Genomic DNA, 25100 nt, shown 5'->3' on the forward strand with positions numbered 1-25100 from the left:
CCACACGTGCATGAGACACTGACTGTTCAGTAGCCTGAGACTACCACACAGTAGCATCACATGGCAGCAGCCTTCGTCGGTGTTACTGCATAGTATCTCAGGTTACTGTGCGGTCATTTAGTACTTGTATAAACAGTAAATTCTGTGCAGTCAGCATTTCCTATAGATGAGGCCAGAAAATTTCTAAATCACTGAAGCTCAGTAAAGAAAAATGACAAACAGCACCTGCAGTAATTTATTTAAAGTTATCTTTATTGCACATACAGGATCTTTCTCAAACTTCAAAAACACAACCACCTCATGAGCTAAGTGGGTAAAACCTGAATTTTTGTGAAGTGTAAACATTTCTTTAACTTCCTTGGCTAACTGAAAAATGTTTTAATGTACTTTTACCAAAATGGAACATCAGAAAAAATAAGATCATAGGAAAGTAGGGCTGGAAAGGACCTTACAAGGCCATCTAGTCCAGCCATCTGCTGAGGGCAGGACCATTCCTAACTAAATCATCCTAGCCAGTCTAACCTGGTTTTGAAAGTTTCCAAGGATGTAGATTCCACAACTTCTCTAGGCAGCCTATTCTAATGCTTGACCTGTATAGTCAGGAAGTTCCTCTTAATCTCCAGTCTAAATTTCTCCTGCTGCTGCTTGAGGCCATTGTTCCTAGTCCTGAACTTTACAGCCACAGAGAAATACCCACCACCAAAATTTCATTTTTTGCGCGTATTTTTAAGCTAATATTTTCTGAATAACTGAGTATACATTACAGGCAAGAATTTTTGGGGTGATATCTTTTATTGGACCAGCTGCATGGTTGGGATAGATGTAGACAAGATTTCAGGTATTCCAGTACCCTTCCACGGGTATCTGGGAGGGAAGCAGGCACAGCAGAGCGAAATAGCAAATGGAGCAAAGGCTTGTAAAACTTCATATGTAAATAAAAACAGGATGTAAGAGAAATTACCATGTAGTCCCCAGACAGGAGACATAGACAATATTACCCACAAAAAGGTTTGCTTTTCCCATTTTTCCTGCACAATCACAGATACATCACTTAAACAGTACTGAAAATACATTACTAACTTTAAATAAAAGTGTCTCAATTAGATTTAATGGCACTGCTGTAATACATAGTTGCTCCAATAAAAGATATCATCTTAAGAAGTTCTTGGCTCTCGAATTACTATAGTACTGTAAGACTGATCATACTTTGAATGTGCTATAAATCCCATTGTCCCCTACAAACACCTTTTTGGAGAAGGAAAAGTGAACAAAATCGGCAAATCATTCTAATTCAGAAAGGTGAAAGTTGCTTTGCATTCTGGAAACTTTCTATCTTTTGTTCTGTGCCTTATCTAGAAATGACAGAAGGCAAAGTACTTCTGTTAGAACAGGAGGTGCCAGAGCTAAGCGTTAGGATACCAGAATGAAGCAGGTATATTTTACAATTCTTAATTTACATTTTTCATGTTTTAAAAAGTAGCAAAATAGTTTATGCGAGAAATAATTACAAATAATGTATGTAAAAGTTACACTTAATGAGGGCACATAATCTTTGGGAATAAATATTTTTAAAGCATGTATGAGAGTAATAAAGATCAAAGACTGACAATTTTAATGGTCTTGACAGTTATATCATACTTTCCTTCCCAAATGATCCTGAAAGCTTTAAACCTCAGGTTCACAAGCTACATCTTGAGTTTATTGTTAAGCAAGAAATGTTGGCAGCACACCTCTCCATGGATGGAGACCTTGTAGTGGTGGAGAGGCTCATGTGTCCAGAGTCTCACATTCCTGGCAGGATGACCCATGGCAACCAGGTCTGAGGGGAGGTTCCAGACAAACTGCAATCCAACCCCAAGTCATCTGTGGCATATCAGATGGAAGAAGATGTCTGGATATCAGCAGCTGTAAAGATGGAAGAAGGCTGCAGCAAAATGGAAGTTTCCTATAGTCTTTGGTTCTCCCTTGCCACTGGGCCCAGATCTTCAGCTTGTCAAGATGGTGTGGTTGCTGTTTCTGCAAACCAGCTTCCTCACGTTAAACTGAGTCACATTCTGGCTTCTACCACAGGAAACAACACACTGTACCAACCTCCAAAAGCCTTGCGTTGATAGACCAGTAGTGATGGAGACAGATCTAGTGAATCTGGCAGTTTCCAGCTACAAATCTGCACACAGGTGGCAGTATCCTGATGGCTGTCTTGCACCTGGGTTGAGACGGGGGTGCAGTTCAGCCACTGCTACCGTGACTGGGCAGTCCTGTTCAGTGTGCTCCCTCAGATGGAGAAGGAGCTAGAAAAGGTGCCCTAAACATAGGCTGTCTTATCTGCTCCTGGTTGCATAACTGCATCCAGCATAATCACTCTCTCTGCTGCTGAAACCACTGTAAGAAGACTGATTTTTGCAACACTGAATGTTCTCTTCCGGATGAATAACCAATACAAGTGACCAGAAAAAAAGAACTACCATTGTCTCCAGGGAACTAGTGAGATACAACATTGACACTGAATCTCTAGACAATACAACCAGATGAGGGTCAACATCTTGTTGACTATGTTTCTGTTTGAGCCCGTGATGAAATGGATGTCCTTATCACACAAGCCATGCAAGCAACCAGTGACTGCTAGACAGATCACACCTTGTCAGATCCATTATGAATATCTGTCTTGCTCTGAAACACCAAAAACAGCCAAAACCAAAGCAAAGAACTCTCAACACCAAATCTCTTCAAGATCCAGAGGTTTGTAAGAATCTCCAACAGTGTCTCCATGTCTGTCCTGTCCACAAATGAAGGCAACATTGAAGAATTCTAGAAGGGGTTTAAAGCCACCATCCATATGGCCTGTGCTGATTATATCACTGTTGGCAGCAAGACTGGTTTGATGAGAGTGACACTGAGATCCAAGCCCTTCTTTGACTGGAAGAGAAGGACTCTTGGCAAGATGACACTTCATCTCAGCAGAAGAAGGAGATGTATTGGCTCCTCAAAGTCGAAGCTCAAAGGAGGATCTGGAAAATCTAAGATCAGTGGTGGCAAGATAAAGCCAAATGAGATCCAATGCTGTGCTTACAAATGTGACACACACAGTTTTTTCCAGACGACAAAAGCCATCTACAGCACAATTTCCCACAGCTGTACTTTCCTGATGTTATTGGATGGCCTAACATTCCTCAGAGACATTGATAGTTTCATAGTTTCATAGTGCTTAGGGTCGGAAGGGACCTAAACAGATCATCAGGTTCAGCCCACTGCCCCAGGCATGAGCGGATGCCAGGGTCATATCACCCCAGCTGAATATCTGTCCAGCCTCCTCTTGAAGACCCCCAAGGTAGGCGAGAGCATCACCTCACTTGGGAGCCCATTCCAGAGCCCAGGAGCTCTGACTGTAAAGTAATGTCTTCTGATGTCCAGCCTGATCCTTCTCTCTAACAATTTGTGGCCATTATTCCTAGTAACGCTGGGTGGTGCCCAGGGGAACAGAGCCTCTCCCAATTCCCACTGGTCCCCCCTGGTGAGTTTGTAAACAGCCACCAGATCCCCTCTCAGCCTTCTCTTGTGGAGACTGAATAGGTTCAGTCCCTTTAGCCTCTTCTCGTAGGGGCTGCCTCGCTGCCCCTTGACCATACGAGTGGCCCTCCTCTGGACCCTCTTAATGCTAGCCACATCTCTCTTGAAGTGCGGTGCCCAGAACTGGATGCAGTATTCCAACTGCAGCCTGATCAATGCCGCATATAGGGGTAGGATCACCTCCCTGGATCTGCTTGTGATGCATCTGCAGATGCACAACAAGGTGCGGTTAGCTTTGCTGACCGTTTCCTTGCATTGGCGGCTCATGTTCATCCTGGAGTCAGCAGTGACTCCAAGATCCCTTTCTGCCATTGTGTTGACAAGAAGGGTGTTCCCCAGCCTGTAGATGTGTTGCTGGTTCCTTCTCCCTAGATGCAGTACCTTGCACTTGTCTGCATTAAACTCCATCCTATTCTCATCCGCCCACCTCTGCAACCAACATGATTGACCAACACTAGATGGAAAGAACACTTGGAAGCATTCCTGACCTGTGAATCCTCTGCAATGGATGCCACCATTGAGTCTGTCTCCCAACACCCCTCCTATTCTAGAAGAATTCTAGTACCATTGAGGAAACCAAGAACAACAAGCCTACTGTACTGGATGGCATACTTGCTGATATCTACAAGGCAGACAGCAAGGAACTGGTCCTGAGATTCCATGATTTGTTCTCCATATTTAAAAACAAGATGCCTGGAGATCTGATGAATGCCAATGTCATGACTATCATCAAGAAAGGAGATAAGTCTGTGGGAACTATCAAGGTATTGCCTTCCTTTCCACAGCAGGGAAAATATCCCCATCCTCCTGAAACCGTCTTCTACATCTTGCTGAGGAAGTCCTTCCGGAATCTTAGTGTGGTTTCAGACCATCCCATGGGGTGATTGACATTATCTTTGTTGCCTGCCAGCTCCACAAAAAGTGTTGGGAACTATATCAGAACCTATATATGGCTCTCATTGACCTTTCTAAGGCCTTTGATACCATCAGTTGTGAAGCCTTGTGGAAGCACTGGACAAATCTGGATGCCCTAGAAGTTCATCAAGGTTCTGAGGCTTGTCTGCAACCAAATGGCTGTGACTTTTCTATGTATTGGAGACAGATTCATTTGTCATCTGAACTGGGGTCAAGCAAGAGGGTTGGAAGGGACCTCAGGAGGTCATTTGGTTCAACCCCCTGCTCAAAGCAGGACCATCCTTATCTAGGTTTTTTCAGCCAGGGCTTTGTCAATCCAGGCCTTAAAAACCTCCAAGGGTGGATATTCCCCAATCTCTGTAGCAAGGTTTCCTTTAAGCTGTATGCATGCACAGCCGCGTACAATTTTCTTGCTGTGCAGTAACTCTGCGGCTTTCCAGAGAGGAGCTGGGCACGGAGTACAGTGGAGGCACTGGGGCTGACACAGGACACTTACCGAAGGTAAGCTCCTCACGCGGGGCAGGCAGAAGCTCCTCCCTGAGGTGAGGAGAAGCGGGGACAGGGGCTGGGGCTGGGGGCTAGCACGGGCTCTGCTGGCTCCAGGGAACTGCTCTGCAGGCTTCTCCGGCTCTGGGGAACTGCTCCACACCCCTGCATCACCTCGGGGAGTGAGGAGGCACATGGAGTCATAGGTGGGGAGCGAAGCAGTTCCCTGGAGCCCGCAGAGCCCACACCAGCCCTTGCCTTGCCTTGCCACAGGGAGGAGTCACTGCCTGCTGTGCATGAGGAGCTTACCTTCGGTAAGTGTCCCGTGCTGGTCCCGGTGCCTCCCTTTCACTTCTGTCAATTAACTGTGTCCGGCCCATGGCTGGGCCATAGCATCAATTCTACCATTTGATTGTGTCTGGCTCATGCACTGCACTCCACTGCACTGCTCTGGGCAGCAGTTAGCATGGAGAAAGGTGGTGGGTGGGGCCCACAGTGCTCAACATAGGGCCGAACCCTGCCCACTCCCATCTGGGCACTTACTGCGGGACACTTACCAGCGGACTGCACTGAAAGGGGAAGATGGGACTGAAGCGGCACGCTCACAGACTGCTATTCCTTAGAGGGAACATTGCTGTGTAGGTAATTTGTTCCAGTCTTCACCACCCTCCTAGTGACAGAGCTTTTCCTAACATCCAGCTAACCCTCCCTTGATGCAACTTGAGACCATTGCTCCTTGTTCTGTCATCTGTCACCACTGAGAAACAGTCTAGCTCCATCCTCTTTGGGACCACCCTTCAGGTAGTTAAAGACTGCTATCAAATCTTCTCTCAGTCTTTTCTTCTCTGAACCAAATAAACCCAATTTCCTTAGCCTCCCCTCAGAAGTCATGTGCCCTAGCCCCTGAACCATTTGAGTTGCTCTTCACTGTCCTCTCTCCAACTTGTCCACATCCAGTCTATAGTGGGGGGCCCAAAACTGGACACAGTACTCCAGATGTGGCCTCAGAAGTGCAGAATAGAGGGGAATAATTATTTCCCTCAATCTGCTGGCAGTGCTCCTACTAATGCAGCATAGTATGCAGTTATCCTTCTTGGCAATAAAGGCACACTGCTGACTCATATCCAGCTTACTGTTCACTGTAAACCCCAGGGCCTTTTCTGCAAAGCTGCCGCATAGCCAGCCAGCTCCCAGCCTGTACTGGTGCATAGGATTGTTCCATTGTAAGTGCAGGTCTTTGCATTTGTCTTTGTTGAACCTCATGAGATTTCTTTTGGCCCAATCTTCCAATTTGTCTCGGTCACTCTGAATCCTAGCCCTACCTTTCAGTGTATCTACTACACCCCCCAGCTTGTTGTCATCCATGAACTTGCTGAGGGTGCAATCTATCCCATCTTCCAGATCGTTAATGAAGATATTGAACAAAACCATCCCCTGGACCAACCCCTGCTGCACTCCATCTGATACCGGCTGCCAGCTAGACATTGAGCTATTGATTACTACCCCTTGAGCCCGACAATTCAGCCGACTTTCTATCTACCTTACGGTCCATTCATCTCACCCTGTGGTCTCAGGAACTTCCTCATTGCCCCAATTCTGTCCTCCATGTTTTTTTAGTTATCCTGGTTCTCATTAAGGACCACCTTCCTTCTGGAATTGAAATTAAATACTAAATAGATGAAGGGCACGTCAGCCTGGGTCATTTTTGCTTGAAGACCACAATACTCAAAACAACTGTCCTTGACCTTCAATATGTTGATGACTGTGCCATTCTTGCACGCACTGGGAAACTCCAGGCCATGCTGGATCTTTTTGGAGATGCCTATTGAACTTACTATTGAGGTAAAGATCTTGGTCATTGCTGAACATTTCCTGTACCTCAGTAGCCACATCTCTCAGAGAATGAACATTGATGAGGAAATCCAGCCCAGGATCCAGTGCGTAAGTGTCTCCTTTGGGAAATTGCTTTGGTGTGTCTTTATTTATTGCTATCTTCCAAAGACACTTAGATCCAGGTCTACAATGCAATCATCATCCCCATCTTCCTCTATGGAGGTGAAATGTTATCTTAAGACCCTGGAGAGGTATCACCAATGAAGCCTCCAGAAAATCCTCCACATCAGATGGGAAGATTGCTGCACAAACCCAAGCATCCTTGTTACAGTTAGTGTTACCACATTGAGTTGGTGTTCCTCAAGCACTTTGCTGAATGGGACATTGTGTGCAGAAGCCTGATTCTCGACTCCCAAAATAAGTGCTCTACTCCTAGCCTGGTAATAGCCTGAGAGCTTGTGATGGCCAGTGGAAATGCTACAAGGACACATTGAAGGCATACATCAAGGCAATGGATGCCAAAATCAAGAGGCATCAGAAGGTATTAGGTCAAGGCAAAATACAGCCTGCAGGCCAGATGTGGCCCGCGAGGCCGTTCTATCCGGCCCATGGGCCCCCTAAAATTTTTTTGAAAATCAAAATGTATCTGTCCTTGGTTCCTGTCAAAAATGACAGGAACCAGGGGCAGTAGGATCCAGGAGAATCCTTGGCAGGCTCCCACAACAGCAGGGCCTGCCCAGCCCTGCCCCCCCAACCGGAAGCCCCAGCAGGGGCTTCTGGCCTGGGACCACGTGGCTGCCCCAGTGCGGGAAGCTTAGGTAAGGGCGGTGGGGGGGACAGCAGAGAAGGAGCTGGTGTGGAGCATGAGAAAAAGCGGCCCCTTCCCCACCCCGTGGCCTGTGCTCTCTGCTGCAGCCACTCACAGCCTGTGTAGGGCTGTCCTGAGCAGGCACATGCAGGCTGTGAGCAGCTGCGGCATGGGGTGCCGGCCATGAGGCAGGCAAGAGGCTGCTTTTCCCCTGCACTCAGTACCAGCTTGTAACCTGGCCCCACACCCATCAGTTCACCAGTTGGGGTTGCGCCGTGGTGGCCCCCTTGCATTTGCTGCTGCTGCCTGCCCGGAGCTCATGCCTCAGTAGGCTGCAGTGAGGCTGCCACTGTCACCTCTGTGCTGCCCAGCGCGCAAGCTCCATGCGGGCAACAGCAACAAACACTGCCTGGTGCAGCAAGCAGGGGAGGCTGCAGCTGCTGCTGCCATCGTACAGTCCCAATAGGTGAGCCTGGAGCCAGCATGAAGCCCAGGCTGGCAGCAGGGACGGGTTACAAGCTGGTGCTGAGTGCGGGAAAAGCGGCCCCTCGCCCACCTCGTGCCTGGTGCTCCACACTGTAGCCACTCGCCACGTGGGGCTGCCTGTGCTGCTTAGGACAGCCCTGTGTGGGCTGTGAGCAGTTGCAGTAGGGATTGCGGGCCACAGGACAGGTGAGGGGCTGCTTTTCCCCATGCTCCACACCAGCTCCTTCCCTGCCGGCAAGCAAGGGATTGGGGCTGTGCGCTGCCCCCTGCCTGTACCACGGGGCTGGGGGGCACTGAGAATGAGTGGGCGCGGGAGCACAGGGCCCGCACCAGTGTCCCAGGGCCGGTGCTAGCAGGGCCTAGAGCAGGGCAGCAGGGGTACAGGGTCCTGGGTGGTAGGAGCTTTATGGAGCTGGGCCAGCTCCCCCCTCTCCCTGCTGGTGCAGCCCAGCCTGTGCCCTGCTCTGGGCCCCATTGGTGCTGACCCTGGGACTTTGGTCCCAAGACATTGAGACATTGGTCCCAAGATGGTGACCACGGGCAGGGTACCTGCCAAGGGGCGGGGCTACCCATGCAGCCCTAGACAACTTGCCAAAACTCGGTAAGCGGCCCTCTGCCCGTAATAATTGCTCACCCCTGTATTAGGTCCTAGTTCAGGGGTGGCCAACTTGCAGCATGAATGTCACAAGTAGCATAGTTAGTTTCTGAGTGTGGCACACAACAGATCAGGGAGGGGACAGACTGCATAGCAGCAGATAGGGCAGGAAGCAGAAAGTAGGGCAGGAGATCAGACGGAGCATGTAGAATAAGAAGCAAAATGAAGAGCAACAAATTGAGAAGAGAATCAGAGTTGCAATTGAGAGGGTACAGGGCTAATCTGTGGTGTGCTTCCTGACCTAGAGTATTAACAGTTTTGCACTTGTCTGTTTAAAGTTTAATTTTAACATTTAAACACTAGATGGGGCTGTAAGATGGTATCTTCTGAGTACAACTGAGTTGGCTACTGTACATCAGCATGTTATTCTGCCAAATGAAAGTTGTAGAAACAGCCGTGCTTGTAGTGTAATGTTATTTGTTATTGTAATATACCAGTGTGTTTATAAAAACGCCATCTGTAATCTATAGTAGAAATTATTTTTTGTTGTGATAGCATCTACATATAAAAGGAGTACTTATGTTTAAAATCTCAAATTCAAAATTAAATTTTAATCCAGTGGAGAAATTAGCAGTTAATTTAATATGAGCAGAATTAATGTAACACATTTAGTGTTTTGAAAAAAATGTGTTTGTTATAAAATAAGAGTGCTACTCAAAACCACCCAGCGGAGATGCATTTAAATGAATATTTTTCTGAAAGAATTGAATATTCATTTTTTTTGTAATCATCATTAGCTTCTGTCTCGCTTGACGGTCTGAATTTAATTAGTGAGCTATGGATAAGCAACAGAAAGATTCAACAAGCCCCCAGAATTTGAAGGGCAACTGAAAATGAGCAGTAGAAGGAAAAATAATACTTCTTTCAAAGTGCTGTCTTGTAGTCTCCCACTTGTGGAAATGCATATACCTTTGTGCCAGGAGCTTGGAGCCACTTGTCACTTAAGGGAAAATCTGTTCCCTCATGTATGAAAACTTCTAAAGGGCACTTATAAAGGGTTTTACAACCCTATGCATCCTTACCTCTTTTTTACCGTTATAAATGGCACAATGTTCTTTATCCTTCAGTTGTTACGCCTTTGTTCTGCTTAGACATATTATGAAATTGGTGGTTAGTTCTTTTAATAAGAATATAGCTTACAGCTTGTTCTGTATTTTTGTGGTTCTTTTATAGGTCCAGCCAACTTCCATGTTGGCTCCATAACTCAGCATGGTTAACAGCAATGGGGTCCAGCCTTTTTGTCAGTCATGTTACAAATTCTCCCCTTATCCTCCTTGAATGCATTTCTGATCCCTTCCTCTACCCTGTCTGCTCCTCTGCTTTCTGCTTCCTGCCCTGTGTGCCATATGTCAGTGGGTCCCAACCTTTTTAGACCACGTATCAGGATTGAAAGTGACTGCGGACCAGGAAACTGCAGCCCTGCATGTTGCAGACTGGAAATGACTGGCATACTGCAGACCAGCAGCCAACCCTTTTTTACACTCAGTCTAAAAAAGGGTTGGCTGCTGGTCTGCAGCATGCTGGTCACTTCCAGACTTCCAGTCCAGTAGCCGATCCTCCTGCGGATTGGCAGCCAACACCTTGAGGCCCGAGCATTGGGAACCTTTACCTTAAGTGATTTGCTTTGTGCTTCCTCCTGTATCTGCTGCTGTGCTGCCTGGCCCTGCCGTGATCTGCCATGTGCCACACTCACAGGCTGCACCTGTCACTTGTGGCATGTGTGCTGCAGGTTGGCCATCCCTGCTTACTAGTGTGGATAGCCAGATGTCTTTTTGGTTATGACCACTGCATGCAGCTACTAAGAAAAGCATAGGCTTGTACGGGTATGACTTGTGTGATTTTGATAATTTTGCTCTGAACACTAGTGACATTTATATACATGCTCTGGGATGTGAGGGGGGGCACTTTAGTTAGAGTTTAATCGAGTTTGCTCCAATCCGACACACTGTAATTACACCTCTTTGGAGCAGCCTCACTGCTTGTGTATAGGTGGCCTAGCATCTATTAGTCAGGTGTGCCTATGCCATCACTGCAGCATTTTGCACAGATCCCCCTGCTTGCCAAGCTGCTTTTCAAAGGAGAGCAGGTTTGCAGAAGCAGCAAGCTCTAACTCCAGTTACAAATTAGTAATAATTTCTTTTGTATTTGTACGAAGTACTGTATTCTAAAGTTGATGCAAATAAGGTCCCAAGACATTAAGTGATTGACCTGAGAGATGAAGTAAATCAATGACAAAGCCAGGAATAGAATGTAATATTCTTAACTCCAAATCTTGCAATTAGTCTGCTAGTCAACAGCTTTTCCTGTCCAAGAGATATGAAAGAGCATAGTCTATTCTGCAAAAAATAAGGCTCAGTAATTTCACTTGGCTATCCTTTGCTTTTGTCTGTATTTCTGACTTGTAACATGATTATAGGATGCTCTGAATCTGTGGTGATAGGTGCTGTAAAATTTGACCTTATATTTTGGTTTCATAGGTTCAGTGCATTAAGGGACAATTTTCACATGATGTATTGTGGTCTCAGGAACTTTCTTGAGGCTACTGGAAATGTCCTGGGTGTTTTCATTTCATCAGTCAAAACATTATGTTCAGTTCTGTTCCATGGGGACTATTTTACCTCCCTTATCACTGTAGTGTCTTCTGGTAGTGCACTGAGCAGTCTGCCGAACATCTGTCCCATGTTTGCTTTCTAATCCTCCCTAAGGGAGCTGGGGGACCATGAGCAGTTGAGTTGTTTTGTTTGGGAATTTTTTTAGAGCATATGTTATTATATGCCTGCATTGGAGCTGGGACTGTACTGCTTCCATGGCATTTCCAGGGAATTCCAGGGCCCACCTGCTCCTGGTTTGCACATGCCCATCCTGGAACTAAGGCTGTGAGCTACCTTAGTGGTCCTCTGCTAGGTGCCCCTCTTAAGCAGGCTGGAGATGATATCATGAGGGCAACATTGAGGTGCATCCTCAGGATGGCTTCCCCACTTTGTTTCTGGGATTGATGCAGCTGGAGCAGAGTTGGAGGAGTTGGCATGGTGTGCTTTTGGGGGAAGTGGTCTGTGGGAGTGTCAGGGCAGAGATGTAGATTTACCCTTTGAGCAAAGTTGTTGATTTTTTTTGTAGTCCCCTTGCCCACCTGCATGACCTGGTGATGTAATGACTTAGGAGGTGGGTCCTATCTTCAAAGGTGACCTTGGCGGCAAACTTACCATTTCTGACAGCAGACACCTCAGACACCCCCCACACTGCTCTGCATGTATTACCTCTCAGACCAGAGTAGCCGAGTTGTGCATGTGTGGCACAATGGTGGCCTAATTAGCACTGCAGACTAACAGTGTCAATTAATTTACCCCATGCACCATATAGACATAGTTACTCTGCTTCCAGTTGGGAAGTTGCCAAAGCAAAGCATCCCAGAGAATTCTGAGGGTGCCTTTGTCAGGCACAGGAAGTTTTCTATCTAGAAATGTCCTAGGATCCTTTTGAAGGTGGGACATAAACTTTCATATGCGACAAGTCATGGAGGACAGTGGATAAGATGACCCCTGAGATCCCATCTAATCCCATGAATCCACTCTAAAGCATTTTAGAAAGCAACAGTGTATTGAATCCTGTGAGGGGATGGTTGAGGCTTTGCAACAACTCCTGCTTTAACCCATTGATGAGTTTGAGAGAGAGGTACACACCTGTTGATTCCTCTTCTCCTCAGTTCTCTCTTCTTTCTAATGACTGCATAGGGAAAGGAATGAAAAGGGACTGTGTTGCGAAGAGTCAGAATTCACCTTTTTTTAATCTGCTCCAGGCAGAGGTTTTCTGACCCAGGAATAATAGACAACATAAAGGAGCCACAGTGTGAACATTTGATTGTTTCACAACCCCCAAAATGTCACAAAAGCATCCTGGTTTTTTTCATTTGAAAAACAAGGGTAATTTCCAGTGCATTATAAAGTGTACAGTATGATGCTATATAAATAATAAGCTTAAATTGATATCATAGCTTTGCTATCAGTAGCATTCTTGGCTGTTGTTACCAAGCCTTTGTTTCTAGAGATTATTTGTTCCCTAGGACTTGATGTATTTGAAGGTAGCATAAAGCAATATTGACATTGCTGTTCATTTTTATTTTATTTAAAAAATCCACAAAATAATTGTGCTAATATTTTTCAGCATTAGCGTCTTTTTTAAGTACCAGACTGGACTAGTACTTGCTGTGTGACAGCGGTAATGAGAAATCCTGCTTGTGTTTCTGTTATTTAATGTACGCTATTAAGTACATCTACATTGGACTTCAGCTGTTTTCCTGCAATGGTTCTTTTAAAAATCACTTTGCTTGAGTATCTCTTCTTTAAATTCTGAATATGAAATGTTTCTTTGCTTTTTTCTTTATGGAAGAAGCTCAAAGTCAGTGCTTTTCTAGAGATACAGCCAAGGGTTCAATCCTACAGTCTTTTGTGTGTGGAGAGACTGCATAATTAGGTTGTGTGATGAGACCTTCGACATGTTTAGATGTTAAGGTAACCTGTATACCTTCAACGAATGCTTCTCTTTCATGCCAATATCCTCCTGATAGCATTCTATAGGAAGTAATCAAGTTGAATATTAAATAAGATCAAACTTTTTTTTTTTTACTTTACACTGGTGTGTCAACACCTGCAAATAATCCAGGAACAGTTTACTCTAGAGTAAATTCTCCCAGGCACACATCTACATGTGCAGGGATGAGGGACCAGATTTGCTGCTCCTAGCAACAGACTGCACCTGCCCCCTGCACCAGACCCCTGCAGCAGCTAGGGGGAGTTCTAGTTCCCCCTCTGTGTTCACCCAGGGGCTGGCAGGGAACATGGGGCTAGGAGACAGCTGTATCCTAGTGGGGGCTCCATGCCCCCAGGAGCTCCCTGCTGCTGGGGCAGGCTCTGCTCCCAGCTCCCACTCTGTGATTGCAGGGCCTGGGCTAGGAGATTCTTCTCTCCCAGTGTTAGCTCCACAGTCACAGGACTGGCTCTGTGAGATCCTTAGGATAGATGTGCCCATTATTTTTAATGAATAAAGTGGTATATGAATGCATAATATACTTGCACTTTGCAGACTTGCTGGCCAAATGAAGCTTGAGGAAAACGAATAGATATAATCGTATAGACCCTGATCTTGTATTCAGATTGGTGTAGATGAATCTCTGTATACAGTACATATATTGTATATCGTATGTATATTGTAATAGTGTCATATTGATATCGCAGCCATGATAGCTTAGGAAATTTGAAAGAAGCAGAATACATTTGTTAGTATCTTATATTGGACTAATTACATAATTGGGAGAGATGTTTGGCAAGTTTTCAGGTACAAAATGGCCTTCCTTATGTTCTGTTATTTCATTGCACCCTGAGTGAAAATGACAACTTGAAGTTTTTTTAAAGGTTGGCTGGCTGTAAAGAAGTGACATTTTAGCTAGTCTAGCTAGTCTACATCTGTCCTTGAGTTATGGTAAACATTGTCTGCTTCATGCTGTTGAGTGCTGCCTTTTTAAAGCCTCTGACTCTCTTTCCTCTCCTCTTCTTCCTCCTCCCCATCATCATCATCAAATCTTCCTGCTAAGGGGGGATTTGATAACAGTCTTCAAATACCTGAAGTGTGATTAGAAAAAGGATGGAGATAAACTATCCTCTGTGGCCACAGAGGTCAGGGCTAGGAGTAATGGACTCACACTTCAGGTGAGGTGATTTAGATGGAGATTAAGACAAACTTTTGACTTTGAGGGTGCTTATGCGATATGATTAGGCTACCTAGAGAACTTATGGAATTTCCATTTCTGGTAAGTTTCAGAAGCAGGTTAGATAGACACTTGATTGGAGTGATTTAGTCAGGGATTATCCTACCTTGTAAGGAAAGCTTTTTTGTGCTGTTAATGGCTGGAGCATCATATAAGCTGTTGTCTCCTCTAATATACAAGATGCTTTTGATTCAGTGTGATTGAGGCAGCATGTAAAGAGTATTGTAGGATGGTGCCTCCTCTTATGATTCAGAAGGTTTTTCTACTACTTGTCAAGGCAGTTAGCAGTTCAGAAGGTTTTCTGAATTCATGGTTAGTTTTAGAGGCCCATATATAGTTTGATGCCAGAAGTACTGTTTTTCTGTGTTTACATGCATTTTTGGGTTATGGAAATGTATTATGTGTAGCTTCACTTGAACCACTCATAAACTAGTGTGAATATTGCTCTATAGGACAGTTGGAACATATTGCAGCAGTGCCCTTAAGCATTGCTTGCACTTCCTCTCTGCCTTCACGTAAAAAGTTGCTAAAATATAAGATGTGGGCTTAGAAGTGCTGGATTTGAATGTGTGGGTGGAGGTCTAATGGAAGATCTTCTTAGTGGAGGTGTTTTGACTGATATTTTGCTTTTCTTCTTGGTATGTTGCAAAAACTTTATGGCCTCTCAGACGGCAGTCAGATTGGATTAAATATATTGCCATGTTTTTGTTATGTTTACAATTAATGTTGTGAGTTGAAAAGTTTGAAACTTCTTTGCCATTTCTTAAATAATTTTGTATTTTTATATAAAAAAGTGAGATAACAATGAATGTATTTTCATCAATTTTTACTTTCCAGGTGTGAGGCAGCCAGTCCACATATTCATCCTGTTGGATGGTGTAAAGAACATAAAAGAACTCTAATCACCCCTCCAGGTTTGTAAGAAATGAAGAAATTTTAGGTAGCCTTAGCATTGGCTAAAAATCATGACAAGCTTTATAATAACTCTACTGAAATTTTTGTCCTGTAGCTAAGGATTGATATTAGGTGGGGGCTATAGTGCTTTTCTCAAGAGTACTTCATATATTAATATTAGTGGTAATGTACACAAATTACTTACCTGTTTGGCTAGTATATATGCTATATTGAAGAGGCCACCATCCATGTAAAGTATCCTGCAGGACTAGGGTGGTAGTTCAAAAGGGAAATGGAATGGGACAAGGCAACTGTGTTCCTCTGTATTTTTCCCCTCTGTAGTTCTACTGTGCTGTGTGTTTCTTTAGGTTTTTTTGTTTTGCTTTGTTTTTTGTGTGATAGGCTGAATTTATTCATATGCTTCTGAGTCTTGCACTTAGCAAGTGTTGACAGCATAACTATCAGGTGTCCAGAAATGCTGGGTAAGAAAAATATCTGCATAAGAACCAGCTTTGGAAATAAATGCATCAATGAATAGATGGCCTGGGTTGGCAAGGGAGCAACAGTTTTAAGGGCTTTTAGAAAGAAGGAAATCAAGATGAGAATCTAAGAGAGCATGCAGAAAAGAAAGAGAGAGAAAGAGGACGCACGTACTGCAGTAGTGTATTTTGGAGTCACCTGTCAGCTAGAGAATACTCTAAAAGTTCTTGGTGGTAAAAGCAGTGCAGTGTAACTTCAGTGCAGCAGGCTGTATAACTTATTTATTTTCCAAATATATCACTTTTTCTCTCATACCATACTCCCCAAATAAGATACACGTCTTGTTTCTGTATGGCAGAATGCAGTAAAGATTTTCTAGAGTCATGGCCAATATAGAGTAAGTCCTTTTGGAAACATAGGTTTATCCAGGAAGTGTGGCATTCCAGGAGATGGCATAGATGAGGCAGCAGGAACTTTTTTGTGTGGCAGGACAATGGCAAGGCTGGGCCTCAGACCCTTACGAGGACAGTAATACCATTATTATTTCTTTACTGTAAATAGTTGTGTATATAAGTTCCTATAAATAATAAAGTGTCTCATTAATATACTACAGACTGCATGCAGTAGCTTGCTCACCCTCAGCCTGCTTTTCAGGAGCTGTGAGAGGGACTCTGTCTCTGCTGCTTGCTGCCCCAGGGAGAAATAGCAGCCATTTTGGCACAGGCCCACTTGCTTCTTTTTCCCTGCTTCTATTCCTGTGAAGAAAAAGAATCAGTTTCCCTGCTTAAGACATGCACACCTATTTTGGAAAGTTAGTTCTGGGGGAAAATTGCTTGTAGTATGTGAGTAAATATGGATATTCATAGAATACTTACTGTGCAACCAGGGATAAATCAGTGTCTTAACAGTAGCGTGTATGTCATCTGTTGCTAGCCAATATAATTTTCATAGCATAACTTGGAGCTCTGTTGTGACTGGATATTGCTGCTTTCAGTATCAGAGTTTACAAAATCTTGTTATTTGATATAGCTGTCCCTAGAGCTGGCATGGAGACTAAACCTGACAGTGAAGTGCATTTATGCATATTGTAGCTAAGCAACCCTTTAGGTGTATTTCCTTGTTTATTTTTATTGTTGTTATGGTAGAATTGTAGCTACCATGTTTTGTTGCATAGAGCATGCCCCAGAATATAATACACAGTTTATTTTTGAAAGGCAGAATGAAAAGAAAAAGATTTTTCCAGAGTTATGACTACTTAAAGCATTTTCAGAGCCTAATTTTGAGCTGACTTGTTGTCCCCCGCCCCCCCCCCCCCGCTTAATTAAAGATCGAATCCTACTTGCTGCTGAAGACTGGTCTCTGTAGATTTTGAAAAGAGCCAAGGGCCATGTCCAGATGAGCACAGGCGTTTGTTTCCCAGGAAACAAGTAGCAGCAGCACACCTTGAGTTCTTGCTACTTGTCCCTGGGTAACACCCATGCCATGCATACTCTGGCATGTGGCAGGTTACCTTGTGTGGGGTGGTGGTGGGGCTTGGGCCAGCAACTGTGCTGGCTTCAGAAGCCTTCCCTGGGATCTTGGGGGCCTCAGGGAGCTGCAGCCATGGCACTCCTGCAGCTGGGAACCTGACCGGCAGCTGGAGCATGGCTCCATATGGTCAGGCTCTGGTTTTGGGTAGTGCAGACTGCCGCCACATGCACTGCCCCACTTTTTTTTTAGCATGGGTTTTTTTGAGCCACAACTCTATCCCTCAATCTCTCCCTGTACTGCATGGTAGCAGTGCAGGGAATGCCTGCATGTGTGGTGTGTACCACTGCTGATGGGTCTGCAGTGCCACATACTGCACTGAAGTGCTTGTCTGGATGTGGCCAAAGAGTTTCCAGGGTTGTGAAATGGGCCTCATACAGACATTCAGTTTCTTGTGAAGAGTTGCTGCTCTCCCAGGAAAAATCACAAGTGTACAGATGTTCAGGCTTTTCTCCCTTGTCAAAAATGGCCATTCCATGAGAAAAATAACTTGGGAGCAACTGGGGTTTAGTTACTTGAAGGCAAGTTTCTTCTGGAAAAGTGAATGTCCGTATACGCCATGGCTCGTCTCAGAAAAGAACATAGTTGTGTAGTGTTTCTTCCTCCCTCCGAGTGAGACAGTCTCTCTCTCACTGGACTCTGATGCTTTAGCAGAGAGCAGAACACACCCCTTTACAATCCCCACATTGTACTGCAGGGAAACACAGGCTGAACATGGGCACTCTGGGTCAGCCAATGAGATCTGCCCTATGCACTGCTGCCACTGGTTGCCAGGCAGACTAAGGAAGCCTGCAAAGCATAATGAGATGCCACCCCCCACCTCCCGCAGCTCTACGATGGCAGCACTGAAAGCTCTTCACTCTTCAGAGCCTCAGCATTAAAATGTCTGCACATATGGCTCTGGGTAAGTTTCTCTGCCAGGAGAACAAACCTGGAAGAATTCTTGCAGCTCATTTGAATATGTGTACACAGCCATAGGAGGGGAAAGACTAGGAACAGCCAGCAGACAGCAAAATAACCAAGAGAAAGTTTAGCTTCATTAGTGAAACATCAAGACTATTTGAAAAGAGAGACAATCCTTAACAAAAACCTATGGCTTGAAGAACAATAAGCCATTAAGTCAACTGACTTCCTCAGCTGCCTGAATAGTAATGCTACAGCTGCTACACTGGGAAGCAGGAATCAAAGGAGGATGTTTCTGTCCCAGGTTTCCTCACTTAATACATTTCTTCCAGTTTTGGAAGGCTGATTTTAGGGAAAAAGGTTTGTGTTGTCTGTGAGAAAATACAGTATATAAACAATGTCTTGGAGTTCTAAGGATTTAGAAGAAAACTGATAAAGAGCCTGGGATGCCTTTAAAGGGATTATTTTGAAAGAACAAGGTGACTGCCATGGCAAAAGCATAAGATTTAGGAATTAAAAAGGAAAAAGACAAAAACAGTCGTATGTGAGAAAACCGATAGCATCCATGCCAATGTGAAGGATTTGAAGTTTACATACAAAGACCTCAGTAATATTTTTTTGTTGACAACACTGAAGGACTTGAATGGATATAATCCATTTTCCAGCTGTGTATGTAAAAAAGACATTTATATCCCACAAAGACCTGTTTCCTTCAAACTAAGAGATTGAGTAAAAAAACTGTTTCTCAAAGTAAATTCCTAGCTACATGGTATGAGTTTCACTTATGAAACAAAAAAGGAGAAAGAAAACATTTAAAGAGCTGTACAGGGCCAGTCATTTTGGTTAACATCCAAGAAAAGCACTCAGGAATCATTTTGTGTGCAGAAAAATGAAAGCCTTAACTGAGGGAGTGGGCTGAACTGAGTAGAACCTGGAAGGAGCTACAGAAGTAGCATATGGGCTTGATTCCACCAACAGACATATGTGATAATCTGGGAGGCCACTATTTCCATGTTGTATAAAGGGAAAAAAGTCCAACCCTCAGCTAGAAGGCAATCAGCAGTTGGAAAGATCTGTATTTTCACAGCTTAGACAGATCATGGGAATCAGAGCAGTCTTTTTTAAGTGAAGAAACTGAGGTGTGAGATATCGTGCAGCATGTTTTTTCATGAATTTCTTAGGATAAAGATTTTCAGTTAAGAGAAACTTTTTTTTTTTGCTTATGAGTAGGAAATACTGTCCCAACAATTAAGTCCGCATAATCCTCCATCAAATCCTGTGCCTTTCCTGGCAAAGACTTATATTGTTACTCAGAAGATACATATTTTCTCTCTTTTGCCTTATTCCTTACTTTGTTATTCCATGGATTATTAATGAGGAAATAAACTCCTTGTTTAGAAGCACTTTGTGTATGATTGATGTGACACCATTGCAAAAACTTTTCTGTAATTTAAAAAATTTCTGTTAGACTAAGAATACAGAAATAAAAGGCAGGTAGGCGTTTGGTATTAAAGCTAAAGGATTTAAATCTAGGATATAACTTCAACAGCCCTGGAGGAGAAAGAAAAATCAGAGTGTATAGCAGTCTTGGGAAGTTCTGAAACATCTCAAGGCCATTAAATTGTAAGCTACTTTGAGAGCAATCTTAATGTGTATAGTAAACAGGAATCTTTCAGCACACTAATTACAGCCTTTTATTTAACAACTTGAACACACAAAGCATAAGATACTGATGTAATTCGCTGCTATATTATGAATCAGAACTTTACAAATTTAGAGTTAGGTCCAGAAAAGGGCTTAGGTGGATATTAGGGTTCTTAGTAGAGGTACACTGATACATAGGTTCCATATCGGATTGGAACCAATATAAGGAAAATTAAAAGTATTGGAAATCAGTTTTTTTAAGCTGATGTGACTAATAATCTGGCCAATAAATGCCCTGTGCATGCGCACAGCTGCAGTACAGCGTGCAGACAGCCAGAAGTGCAGCCCGGCAGTGTGGAGAGCAGCCAGGTTTGCTGGTAAGTCTGTCATGAGGGAAGGGGGAGGTCAGGTTGAGGCCCCCACAGTGAGGGAGGGAGTGGGGCAGGGGCAGGCGCCACACAGCTGGGGCGGGGTGCAGGACAGAACCATGAGCGGCTTGTCCAGGGTGGGGAGGGCAGCTCCTGCTGCTACACGCACCTGGGAGGGTATGGAGCGTGTGTGCCTCTGGATCTGCACATGGGGTGAGGGTGGACTGGCATGGCAAGCTGGGGCCAGGTCTGCAACGTGCTGTTCCCGGTGTGGGGGCTGGGCTGGGCTGCGCTCAGCACTGATGGTAGTGGCACTGGGAGAGGACCTATGGGGCTATGCGAATTTTGGGGTGGCTATAGCCCCCTCCCCCCATAGCCCCTCACCACCACCTGCTCTAAGCCCAGTCCAGGCCCCTGCTGGGAAGAGCCTGGCACCACCCCAGCCAGCAGTGGCAACCCGCACTCACCCCATGCAGATCCTGGGACACCCCCCCACCCACGCCCTCCTGAGTGCATGCAGTGCTGGGAGCTGCCCGCCCCCAAACAAGCCGCTGATGGCACAGTCCTGTGTCCTACCCCAGCTGTGCAGTGCCTGCCCCAGCCCCACTCCCTCCCTCACCACAGGAGCCTTGATCTGTCCGCACCACACTCCTTCCCTTCCCCTCGCCCCTTTCCCCACAACAGACCTGCCAGCCGCTCTCCAACCTGCCTGGCTGCATATTGGCAGTCAGATTAGTATCAGCTGATGTGATTCATTAAAAATCGGCCATTGGTATCATCCCAAAAAATCTCTGTTGGTGCACCCCCAAAAGACCTACTCAGCTGCTCAGTCAGGTCACTGACTCAGGAGGTGACTAAGTTCCTCAGGGGCCTCCTTGTTCAGTCTGAAAGTTCCTGAGGTGCCTGCAGTTCTGCCTTCTGCGCGTTCCCAGAATTTTCCTGGCTTGGAGAATATGCACCAAGCTTGTGCCTCCATTTTGTTGGAATCAAAACACCCTCCAGAGTTGTAACAAAGTCCCAACAGAGGTCCAGAGGGGGACTTTCAGCTAAGTCCCGAGCTCCAGTCTGCACATTCTGAGCATACCTACCACACATCAAGACTGGCCCTTCACAAAGTGCAGTCATAACTTGTTTTTTTTTTCCTTTTTTAAAAACATAGGGAGAAGAAATAGCAGTGTTGTCCACCTCATATAATAGTTCTGTTACAGCACTTGCCGAGGAAGTGGGAAATGTGAGGCGCCTATACATGAGTTTGGAGGCTGCCCAACATGCTGGAATTCCAGTGCATCAGAGAAGACTCAGTTAATTGAGTCTGCAATTGCCATGCTCCATCAGCTTCCTATGTCTTGTGTATCTGTGTCCTGTGCTTAAAAATGGTGGCAGGGGGGCTTGAACTAAAGCTTGTCAAATGAGCTTTTGTTCAAGCACCTCTACTGCCATTTTTAAGTGCGTGACCGCTGATACAGGAAACACAGCAGTGCTTTAATTAGAGCTGCTCTAATTAAAGTGCCACCCCCACCCCCAGAGCACGTGTCAAGGTGCCCTTAGAATCAGTTCCCTTCTCAGCCTTAGGAGGTTCAAACCCACATACCAGGAAAGTGATCTAACCACTAAGTTAAGAGGCAAGTCTGGAATAGGGGTGTGGACTCTCCACTGGTCTTGTTGAAACAATCCCACTGTGCAGTAAGGCATACAAGATTTATGGGGCTAAGGAGAACATAAGAGGGTACCTGAGTATTGTGGTTAGGGCGTTCACCTGGGTTAGGGCAAGTCCCAAGTTCTGGTCCCAAGTCACATTTTAGTTTCTGCGTTTTACATTAAACAGTCATTAGATATAAAAGGGAGTTCTGGGATCTCCCTCTTCCTAACCTTATGAATCTTCCATTCCTTTCTTCCCTGTGTATAACCTGGTGGATAACACATTCTGGAAGGTGAGAGATATGGTTCTAAATCATATCAGGTGGAAAAGGGCATTAAATTTGGGTCTCTCAGGTCCCAGGTTAGTGCAATAACCACCAGGCTCTTACTGAAAAAATGGACACTTACCACTGCCTCTTTTTTAGTCATGCTTTTAAAAGAAACTGAGCAGAGCTCACTGTTTTCAAGGAGCAATAGTAAGTACTTACTTTCAAGAGAAATCTGACTCTGAACTCTAATTCTGAAGGGGGCAGGGAGTGCCTTCATGAAGACTTGCATTATGGGTAGGGACAAAGCTATGTTACCTCACTTGTAGTGCCTAAGTCTTTTTATTAACACTAAGGGCAAAATCCAATGCAAGTTTAGGAAAAATCATGACTTTTTATATAAAGCCTTTGTAAACGATAGTTTAAAATCTGTTTTTTTAGAGTGACAGCTTTTTACGTAGGCATAGTGTAAATCTAGGGAGTAGTCTTAGAAGTTGGGGCTAGCACGTTTATATGTACTATAAACTGGTACGTGACTGGCATAGGTTCAGACTAGTATTTGGCAAATGCTTAAACCTATAGAGCAGGACTATTCAACTTATTTGGCCCTGTGTGCCTGATCCAGCCCATGGGACTTCTCACAGGTCAGATGACTTGCTTTTGGCAGTGGCTTGTCAACACAACTGCCAGAACTGCTGCATCAGTGCAGGTAAACGTTGCTGCTGCTTGCCTCCCGTTTTTCCCCTGCTATCAATTTTGAGTTGCCAGTAGTGACCAAAGGCTCTGAATTTCATGGTGGGCAATCACATGGGCGGCAGTTTAACCCCTCATGGGCTACATATGGCCCACAGGGCACCACTTGCACTTGGACAGCCCTATTGTGAACTTTTAAGATTAGGGTGAAATACTTTAATACACGGGGATTGATAGGTCTTGCTGTATATATTACTTACCTCCCCCAGTCAAGCCTGTGGTGATGCTAGTTAGTCCATATTATGTGGACTACTGTTAAAGGGTTACTGTTTCAGTTTTTGGTTTATTCAGCACGTGTGTCATAGGTATCTAGAATAAGTGCCTCTTCTTTGAATTTAAATTTAAAGAAGTTAATATTTGCATTAAGAATCTCTAGATTATTGTACTGTTATATACATTGTATTATATTATTTACCTGACATAATTAAACCTTGCTTTTATATTTTTTCTGTTAGATTACCCACAAGCTAAACATTTTTCTTGGGAAAAATATTTGGAGGAAACAAGTTCTTTACCTGCACCTGCAAGGGCTTTTAAAGTGGTGAGAGAGTGCTCATATTATTCTTATATTTTAAATAGTCATAGAATGTACAGTAAATGATTTGTTTTTAGATTAATTTTGAATTCAGTGGGGAAATCATGAAATCTTTTCAACTAATTTACTCTAATAACACTTAGCCAGCTAGTGAGTGATTGTATCACACCTGGAATACAGTTAAATATTACCCTACTTTACAGATGGTACATAAAGCAGCCACAGTGAGGCAGGGGTTTGTTCAAGGAAGTAAAAGGCATTGCTGTCTCAGTTAGCACCAAAGATTCATGTCCTAGTCTAGTGGTGTTTAATCTTTTTGCTTGGTGGACAAGATAAGTAGTGCCCAGTCCATCGATGAGCCAAATCTAGGTAATGGTCCTGATCTGGTGCTCAGGGCAGGCATGGCAGAGCCCCATCCAGCTGCACACAGTGGGACAGGGGCAGCTCAGCCCCAATCCACCTGTGTGGGGGAAAGGGGGCTTGACTCAGCCCCATGAGGCAGGGGGCAAGGGGGTGTCCTGGCCATGATCTACCCACATGGGGGGAAGGAGGTGTGGCCCTGCCCTGATCCAGCCCTGGGGGAGCATGGCTTGACTCCAACCTGCTGTACAGGGTAAAGAGGATGTGGCCTGGCTTGGTCTGACTGTGCGGGGAGGAGGTGGTATGGGGTGTGGCCCATCCCTAACACACCACAGGGGGCTTGGGAATTTGGCAGCTGGTGAAAATTGTCATTTTTCCTCTGCTGCCAAATTTCTCAACTTATAGAGAGATCTGCAAGCTGAATGCTGTGGATCCATGTTGGATGTAGTCCACGGGCCGAAGGTTGAGCACCCCTTTCCTAGGCTGATCTTCCTCTGTTTTCTTCAGCTTTTGGAATGCGAAGCTGCTTTTAAAAAATATATATTATCATGATGCTAAGAAATTAATTATACTAAAATGTATACATAGTGCTAGCCTTCAGTTCCAGTGATCTGCTCTAGTTTACTGAATTTTATTATTGGTTCACTGATATTTTTCACTAAAAAATGTGAAAAAGTATTGAGCAAGACTGGCCAAATCTTCAGTGATCAACCAGAATGATCAAACCAAGAGCTGGGCTGTTATAAAATTGTATTTGTGAAGGAGGAAGGTCGCAATCAAGATCCTGGAGAGTTCTGACCTGAGAAGAAGGATCTAGGCAGAGTCAGATCCTTTCCCTTTCCACAAGTCCATCTAAGTCCTCTTCTGTTACTTACACCCAGTAGGATCTGCCACTTTTGATCCCCAAACATTGCCTATGAAGGTGGTCCATCACTCATTTGTATACAACAGAACTTTATTAGTTTGTTTGCTGAGAATGAGATCTGAGCCCCAACCGTGAGAAGGACTTGAGAAGCCCCGAAAGGGGAGTAAGCTTATTGAGAAGCCCGGTGAGGGCTAGGAGTGCTTAAGCACGAAGAGACTGGCCTGATAGGACACAGTCTGTACTGAGAGAAGCCCCAGGAGCGGGCACATATTATTGATAGAAACCCCAGTAGGGGTGCGGACTGGAAAGGGTCCCAGAGGGGCTCCACAGTGGTGGGGACTCCGAAGGGTCAAAGG

The 25100-nt window shown here is 44.8% G+C and overlaps 1 protein-coding gene across 3 annotated transcripts in view; it reads left to right on the top strand.

The window, feature by feature from the left end:
• Window positions 1-25100, top strand: part of L3MBTL3 (l(3)mbt-like 3 (Drosophila)) — a 162120-nt gene that overhangs the window by 63285 nt on the left and 73735 nt on the right. For all 3 annotated transcript variants that reach the window (XM_019538023.1, XM_019538022.1, XM_019538024.1), the window contains exons 12-13: window positions 15349-15425; window positions 23440-23525. In XM_019538023.1, the coding sequence (XP_019393568.1) occupies window positions 15349-15425; window positions 23440-23525 (163 nt within the window). The remainder of the gene's footprint in view (window positions 1-15348; window positions 15426-23439; window positions 23526-25100) is intronic.

The sequence above is a fragment of the Crocodylus porosus genome, unplaced genomic scaffold, assembly GCF_001723895.1.
Source record: "Crocodylus porosus isolate Cpor-Errol unplaced genomic scaffold, CroPor_comp1, whole genome shotgun sequence".
NCBI lineage: Eukaryota > Metazoa > Chordata > Crocodylia > Crocodylidae > Crocodylus > Crocodylus porosus.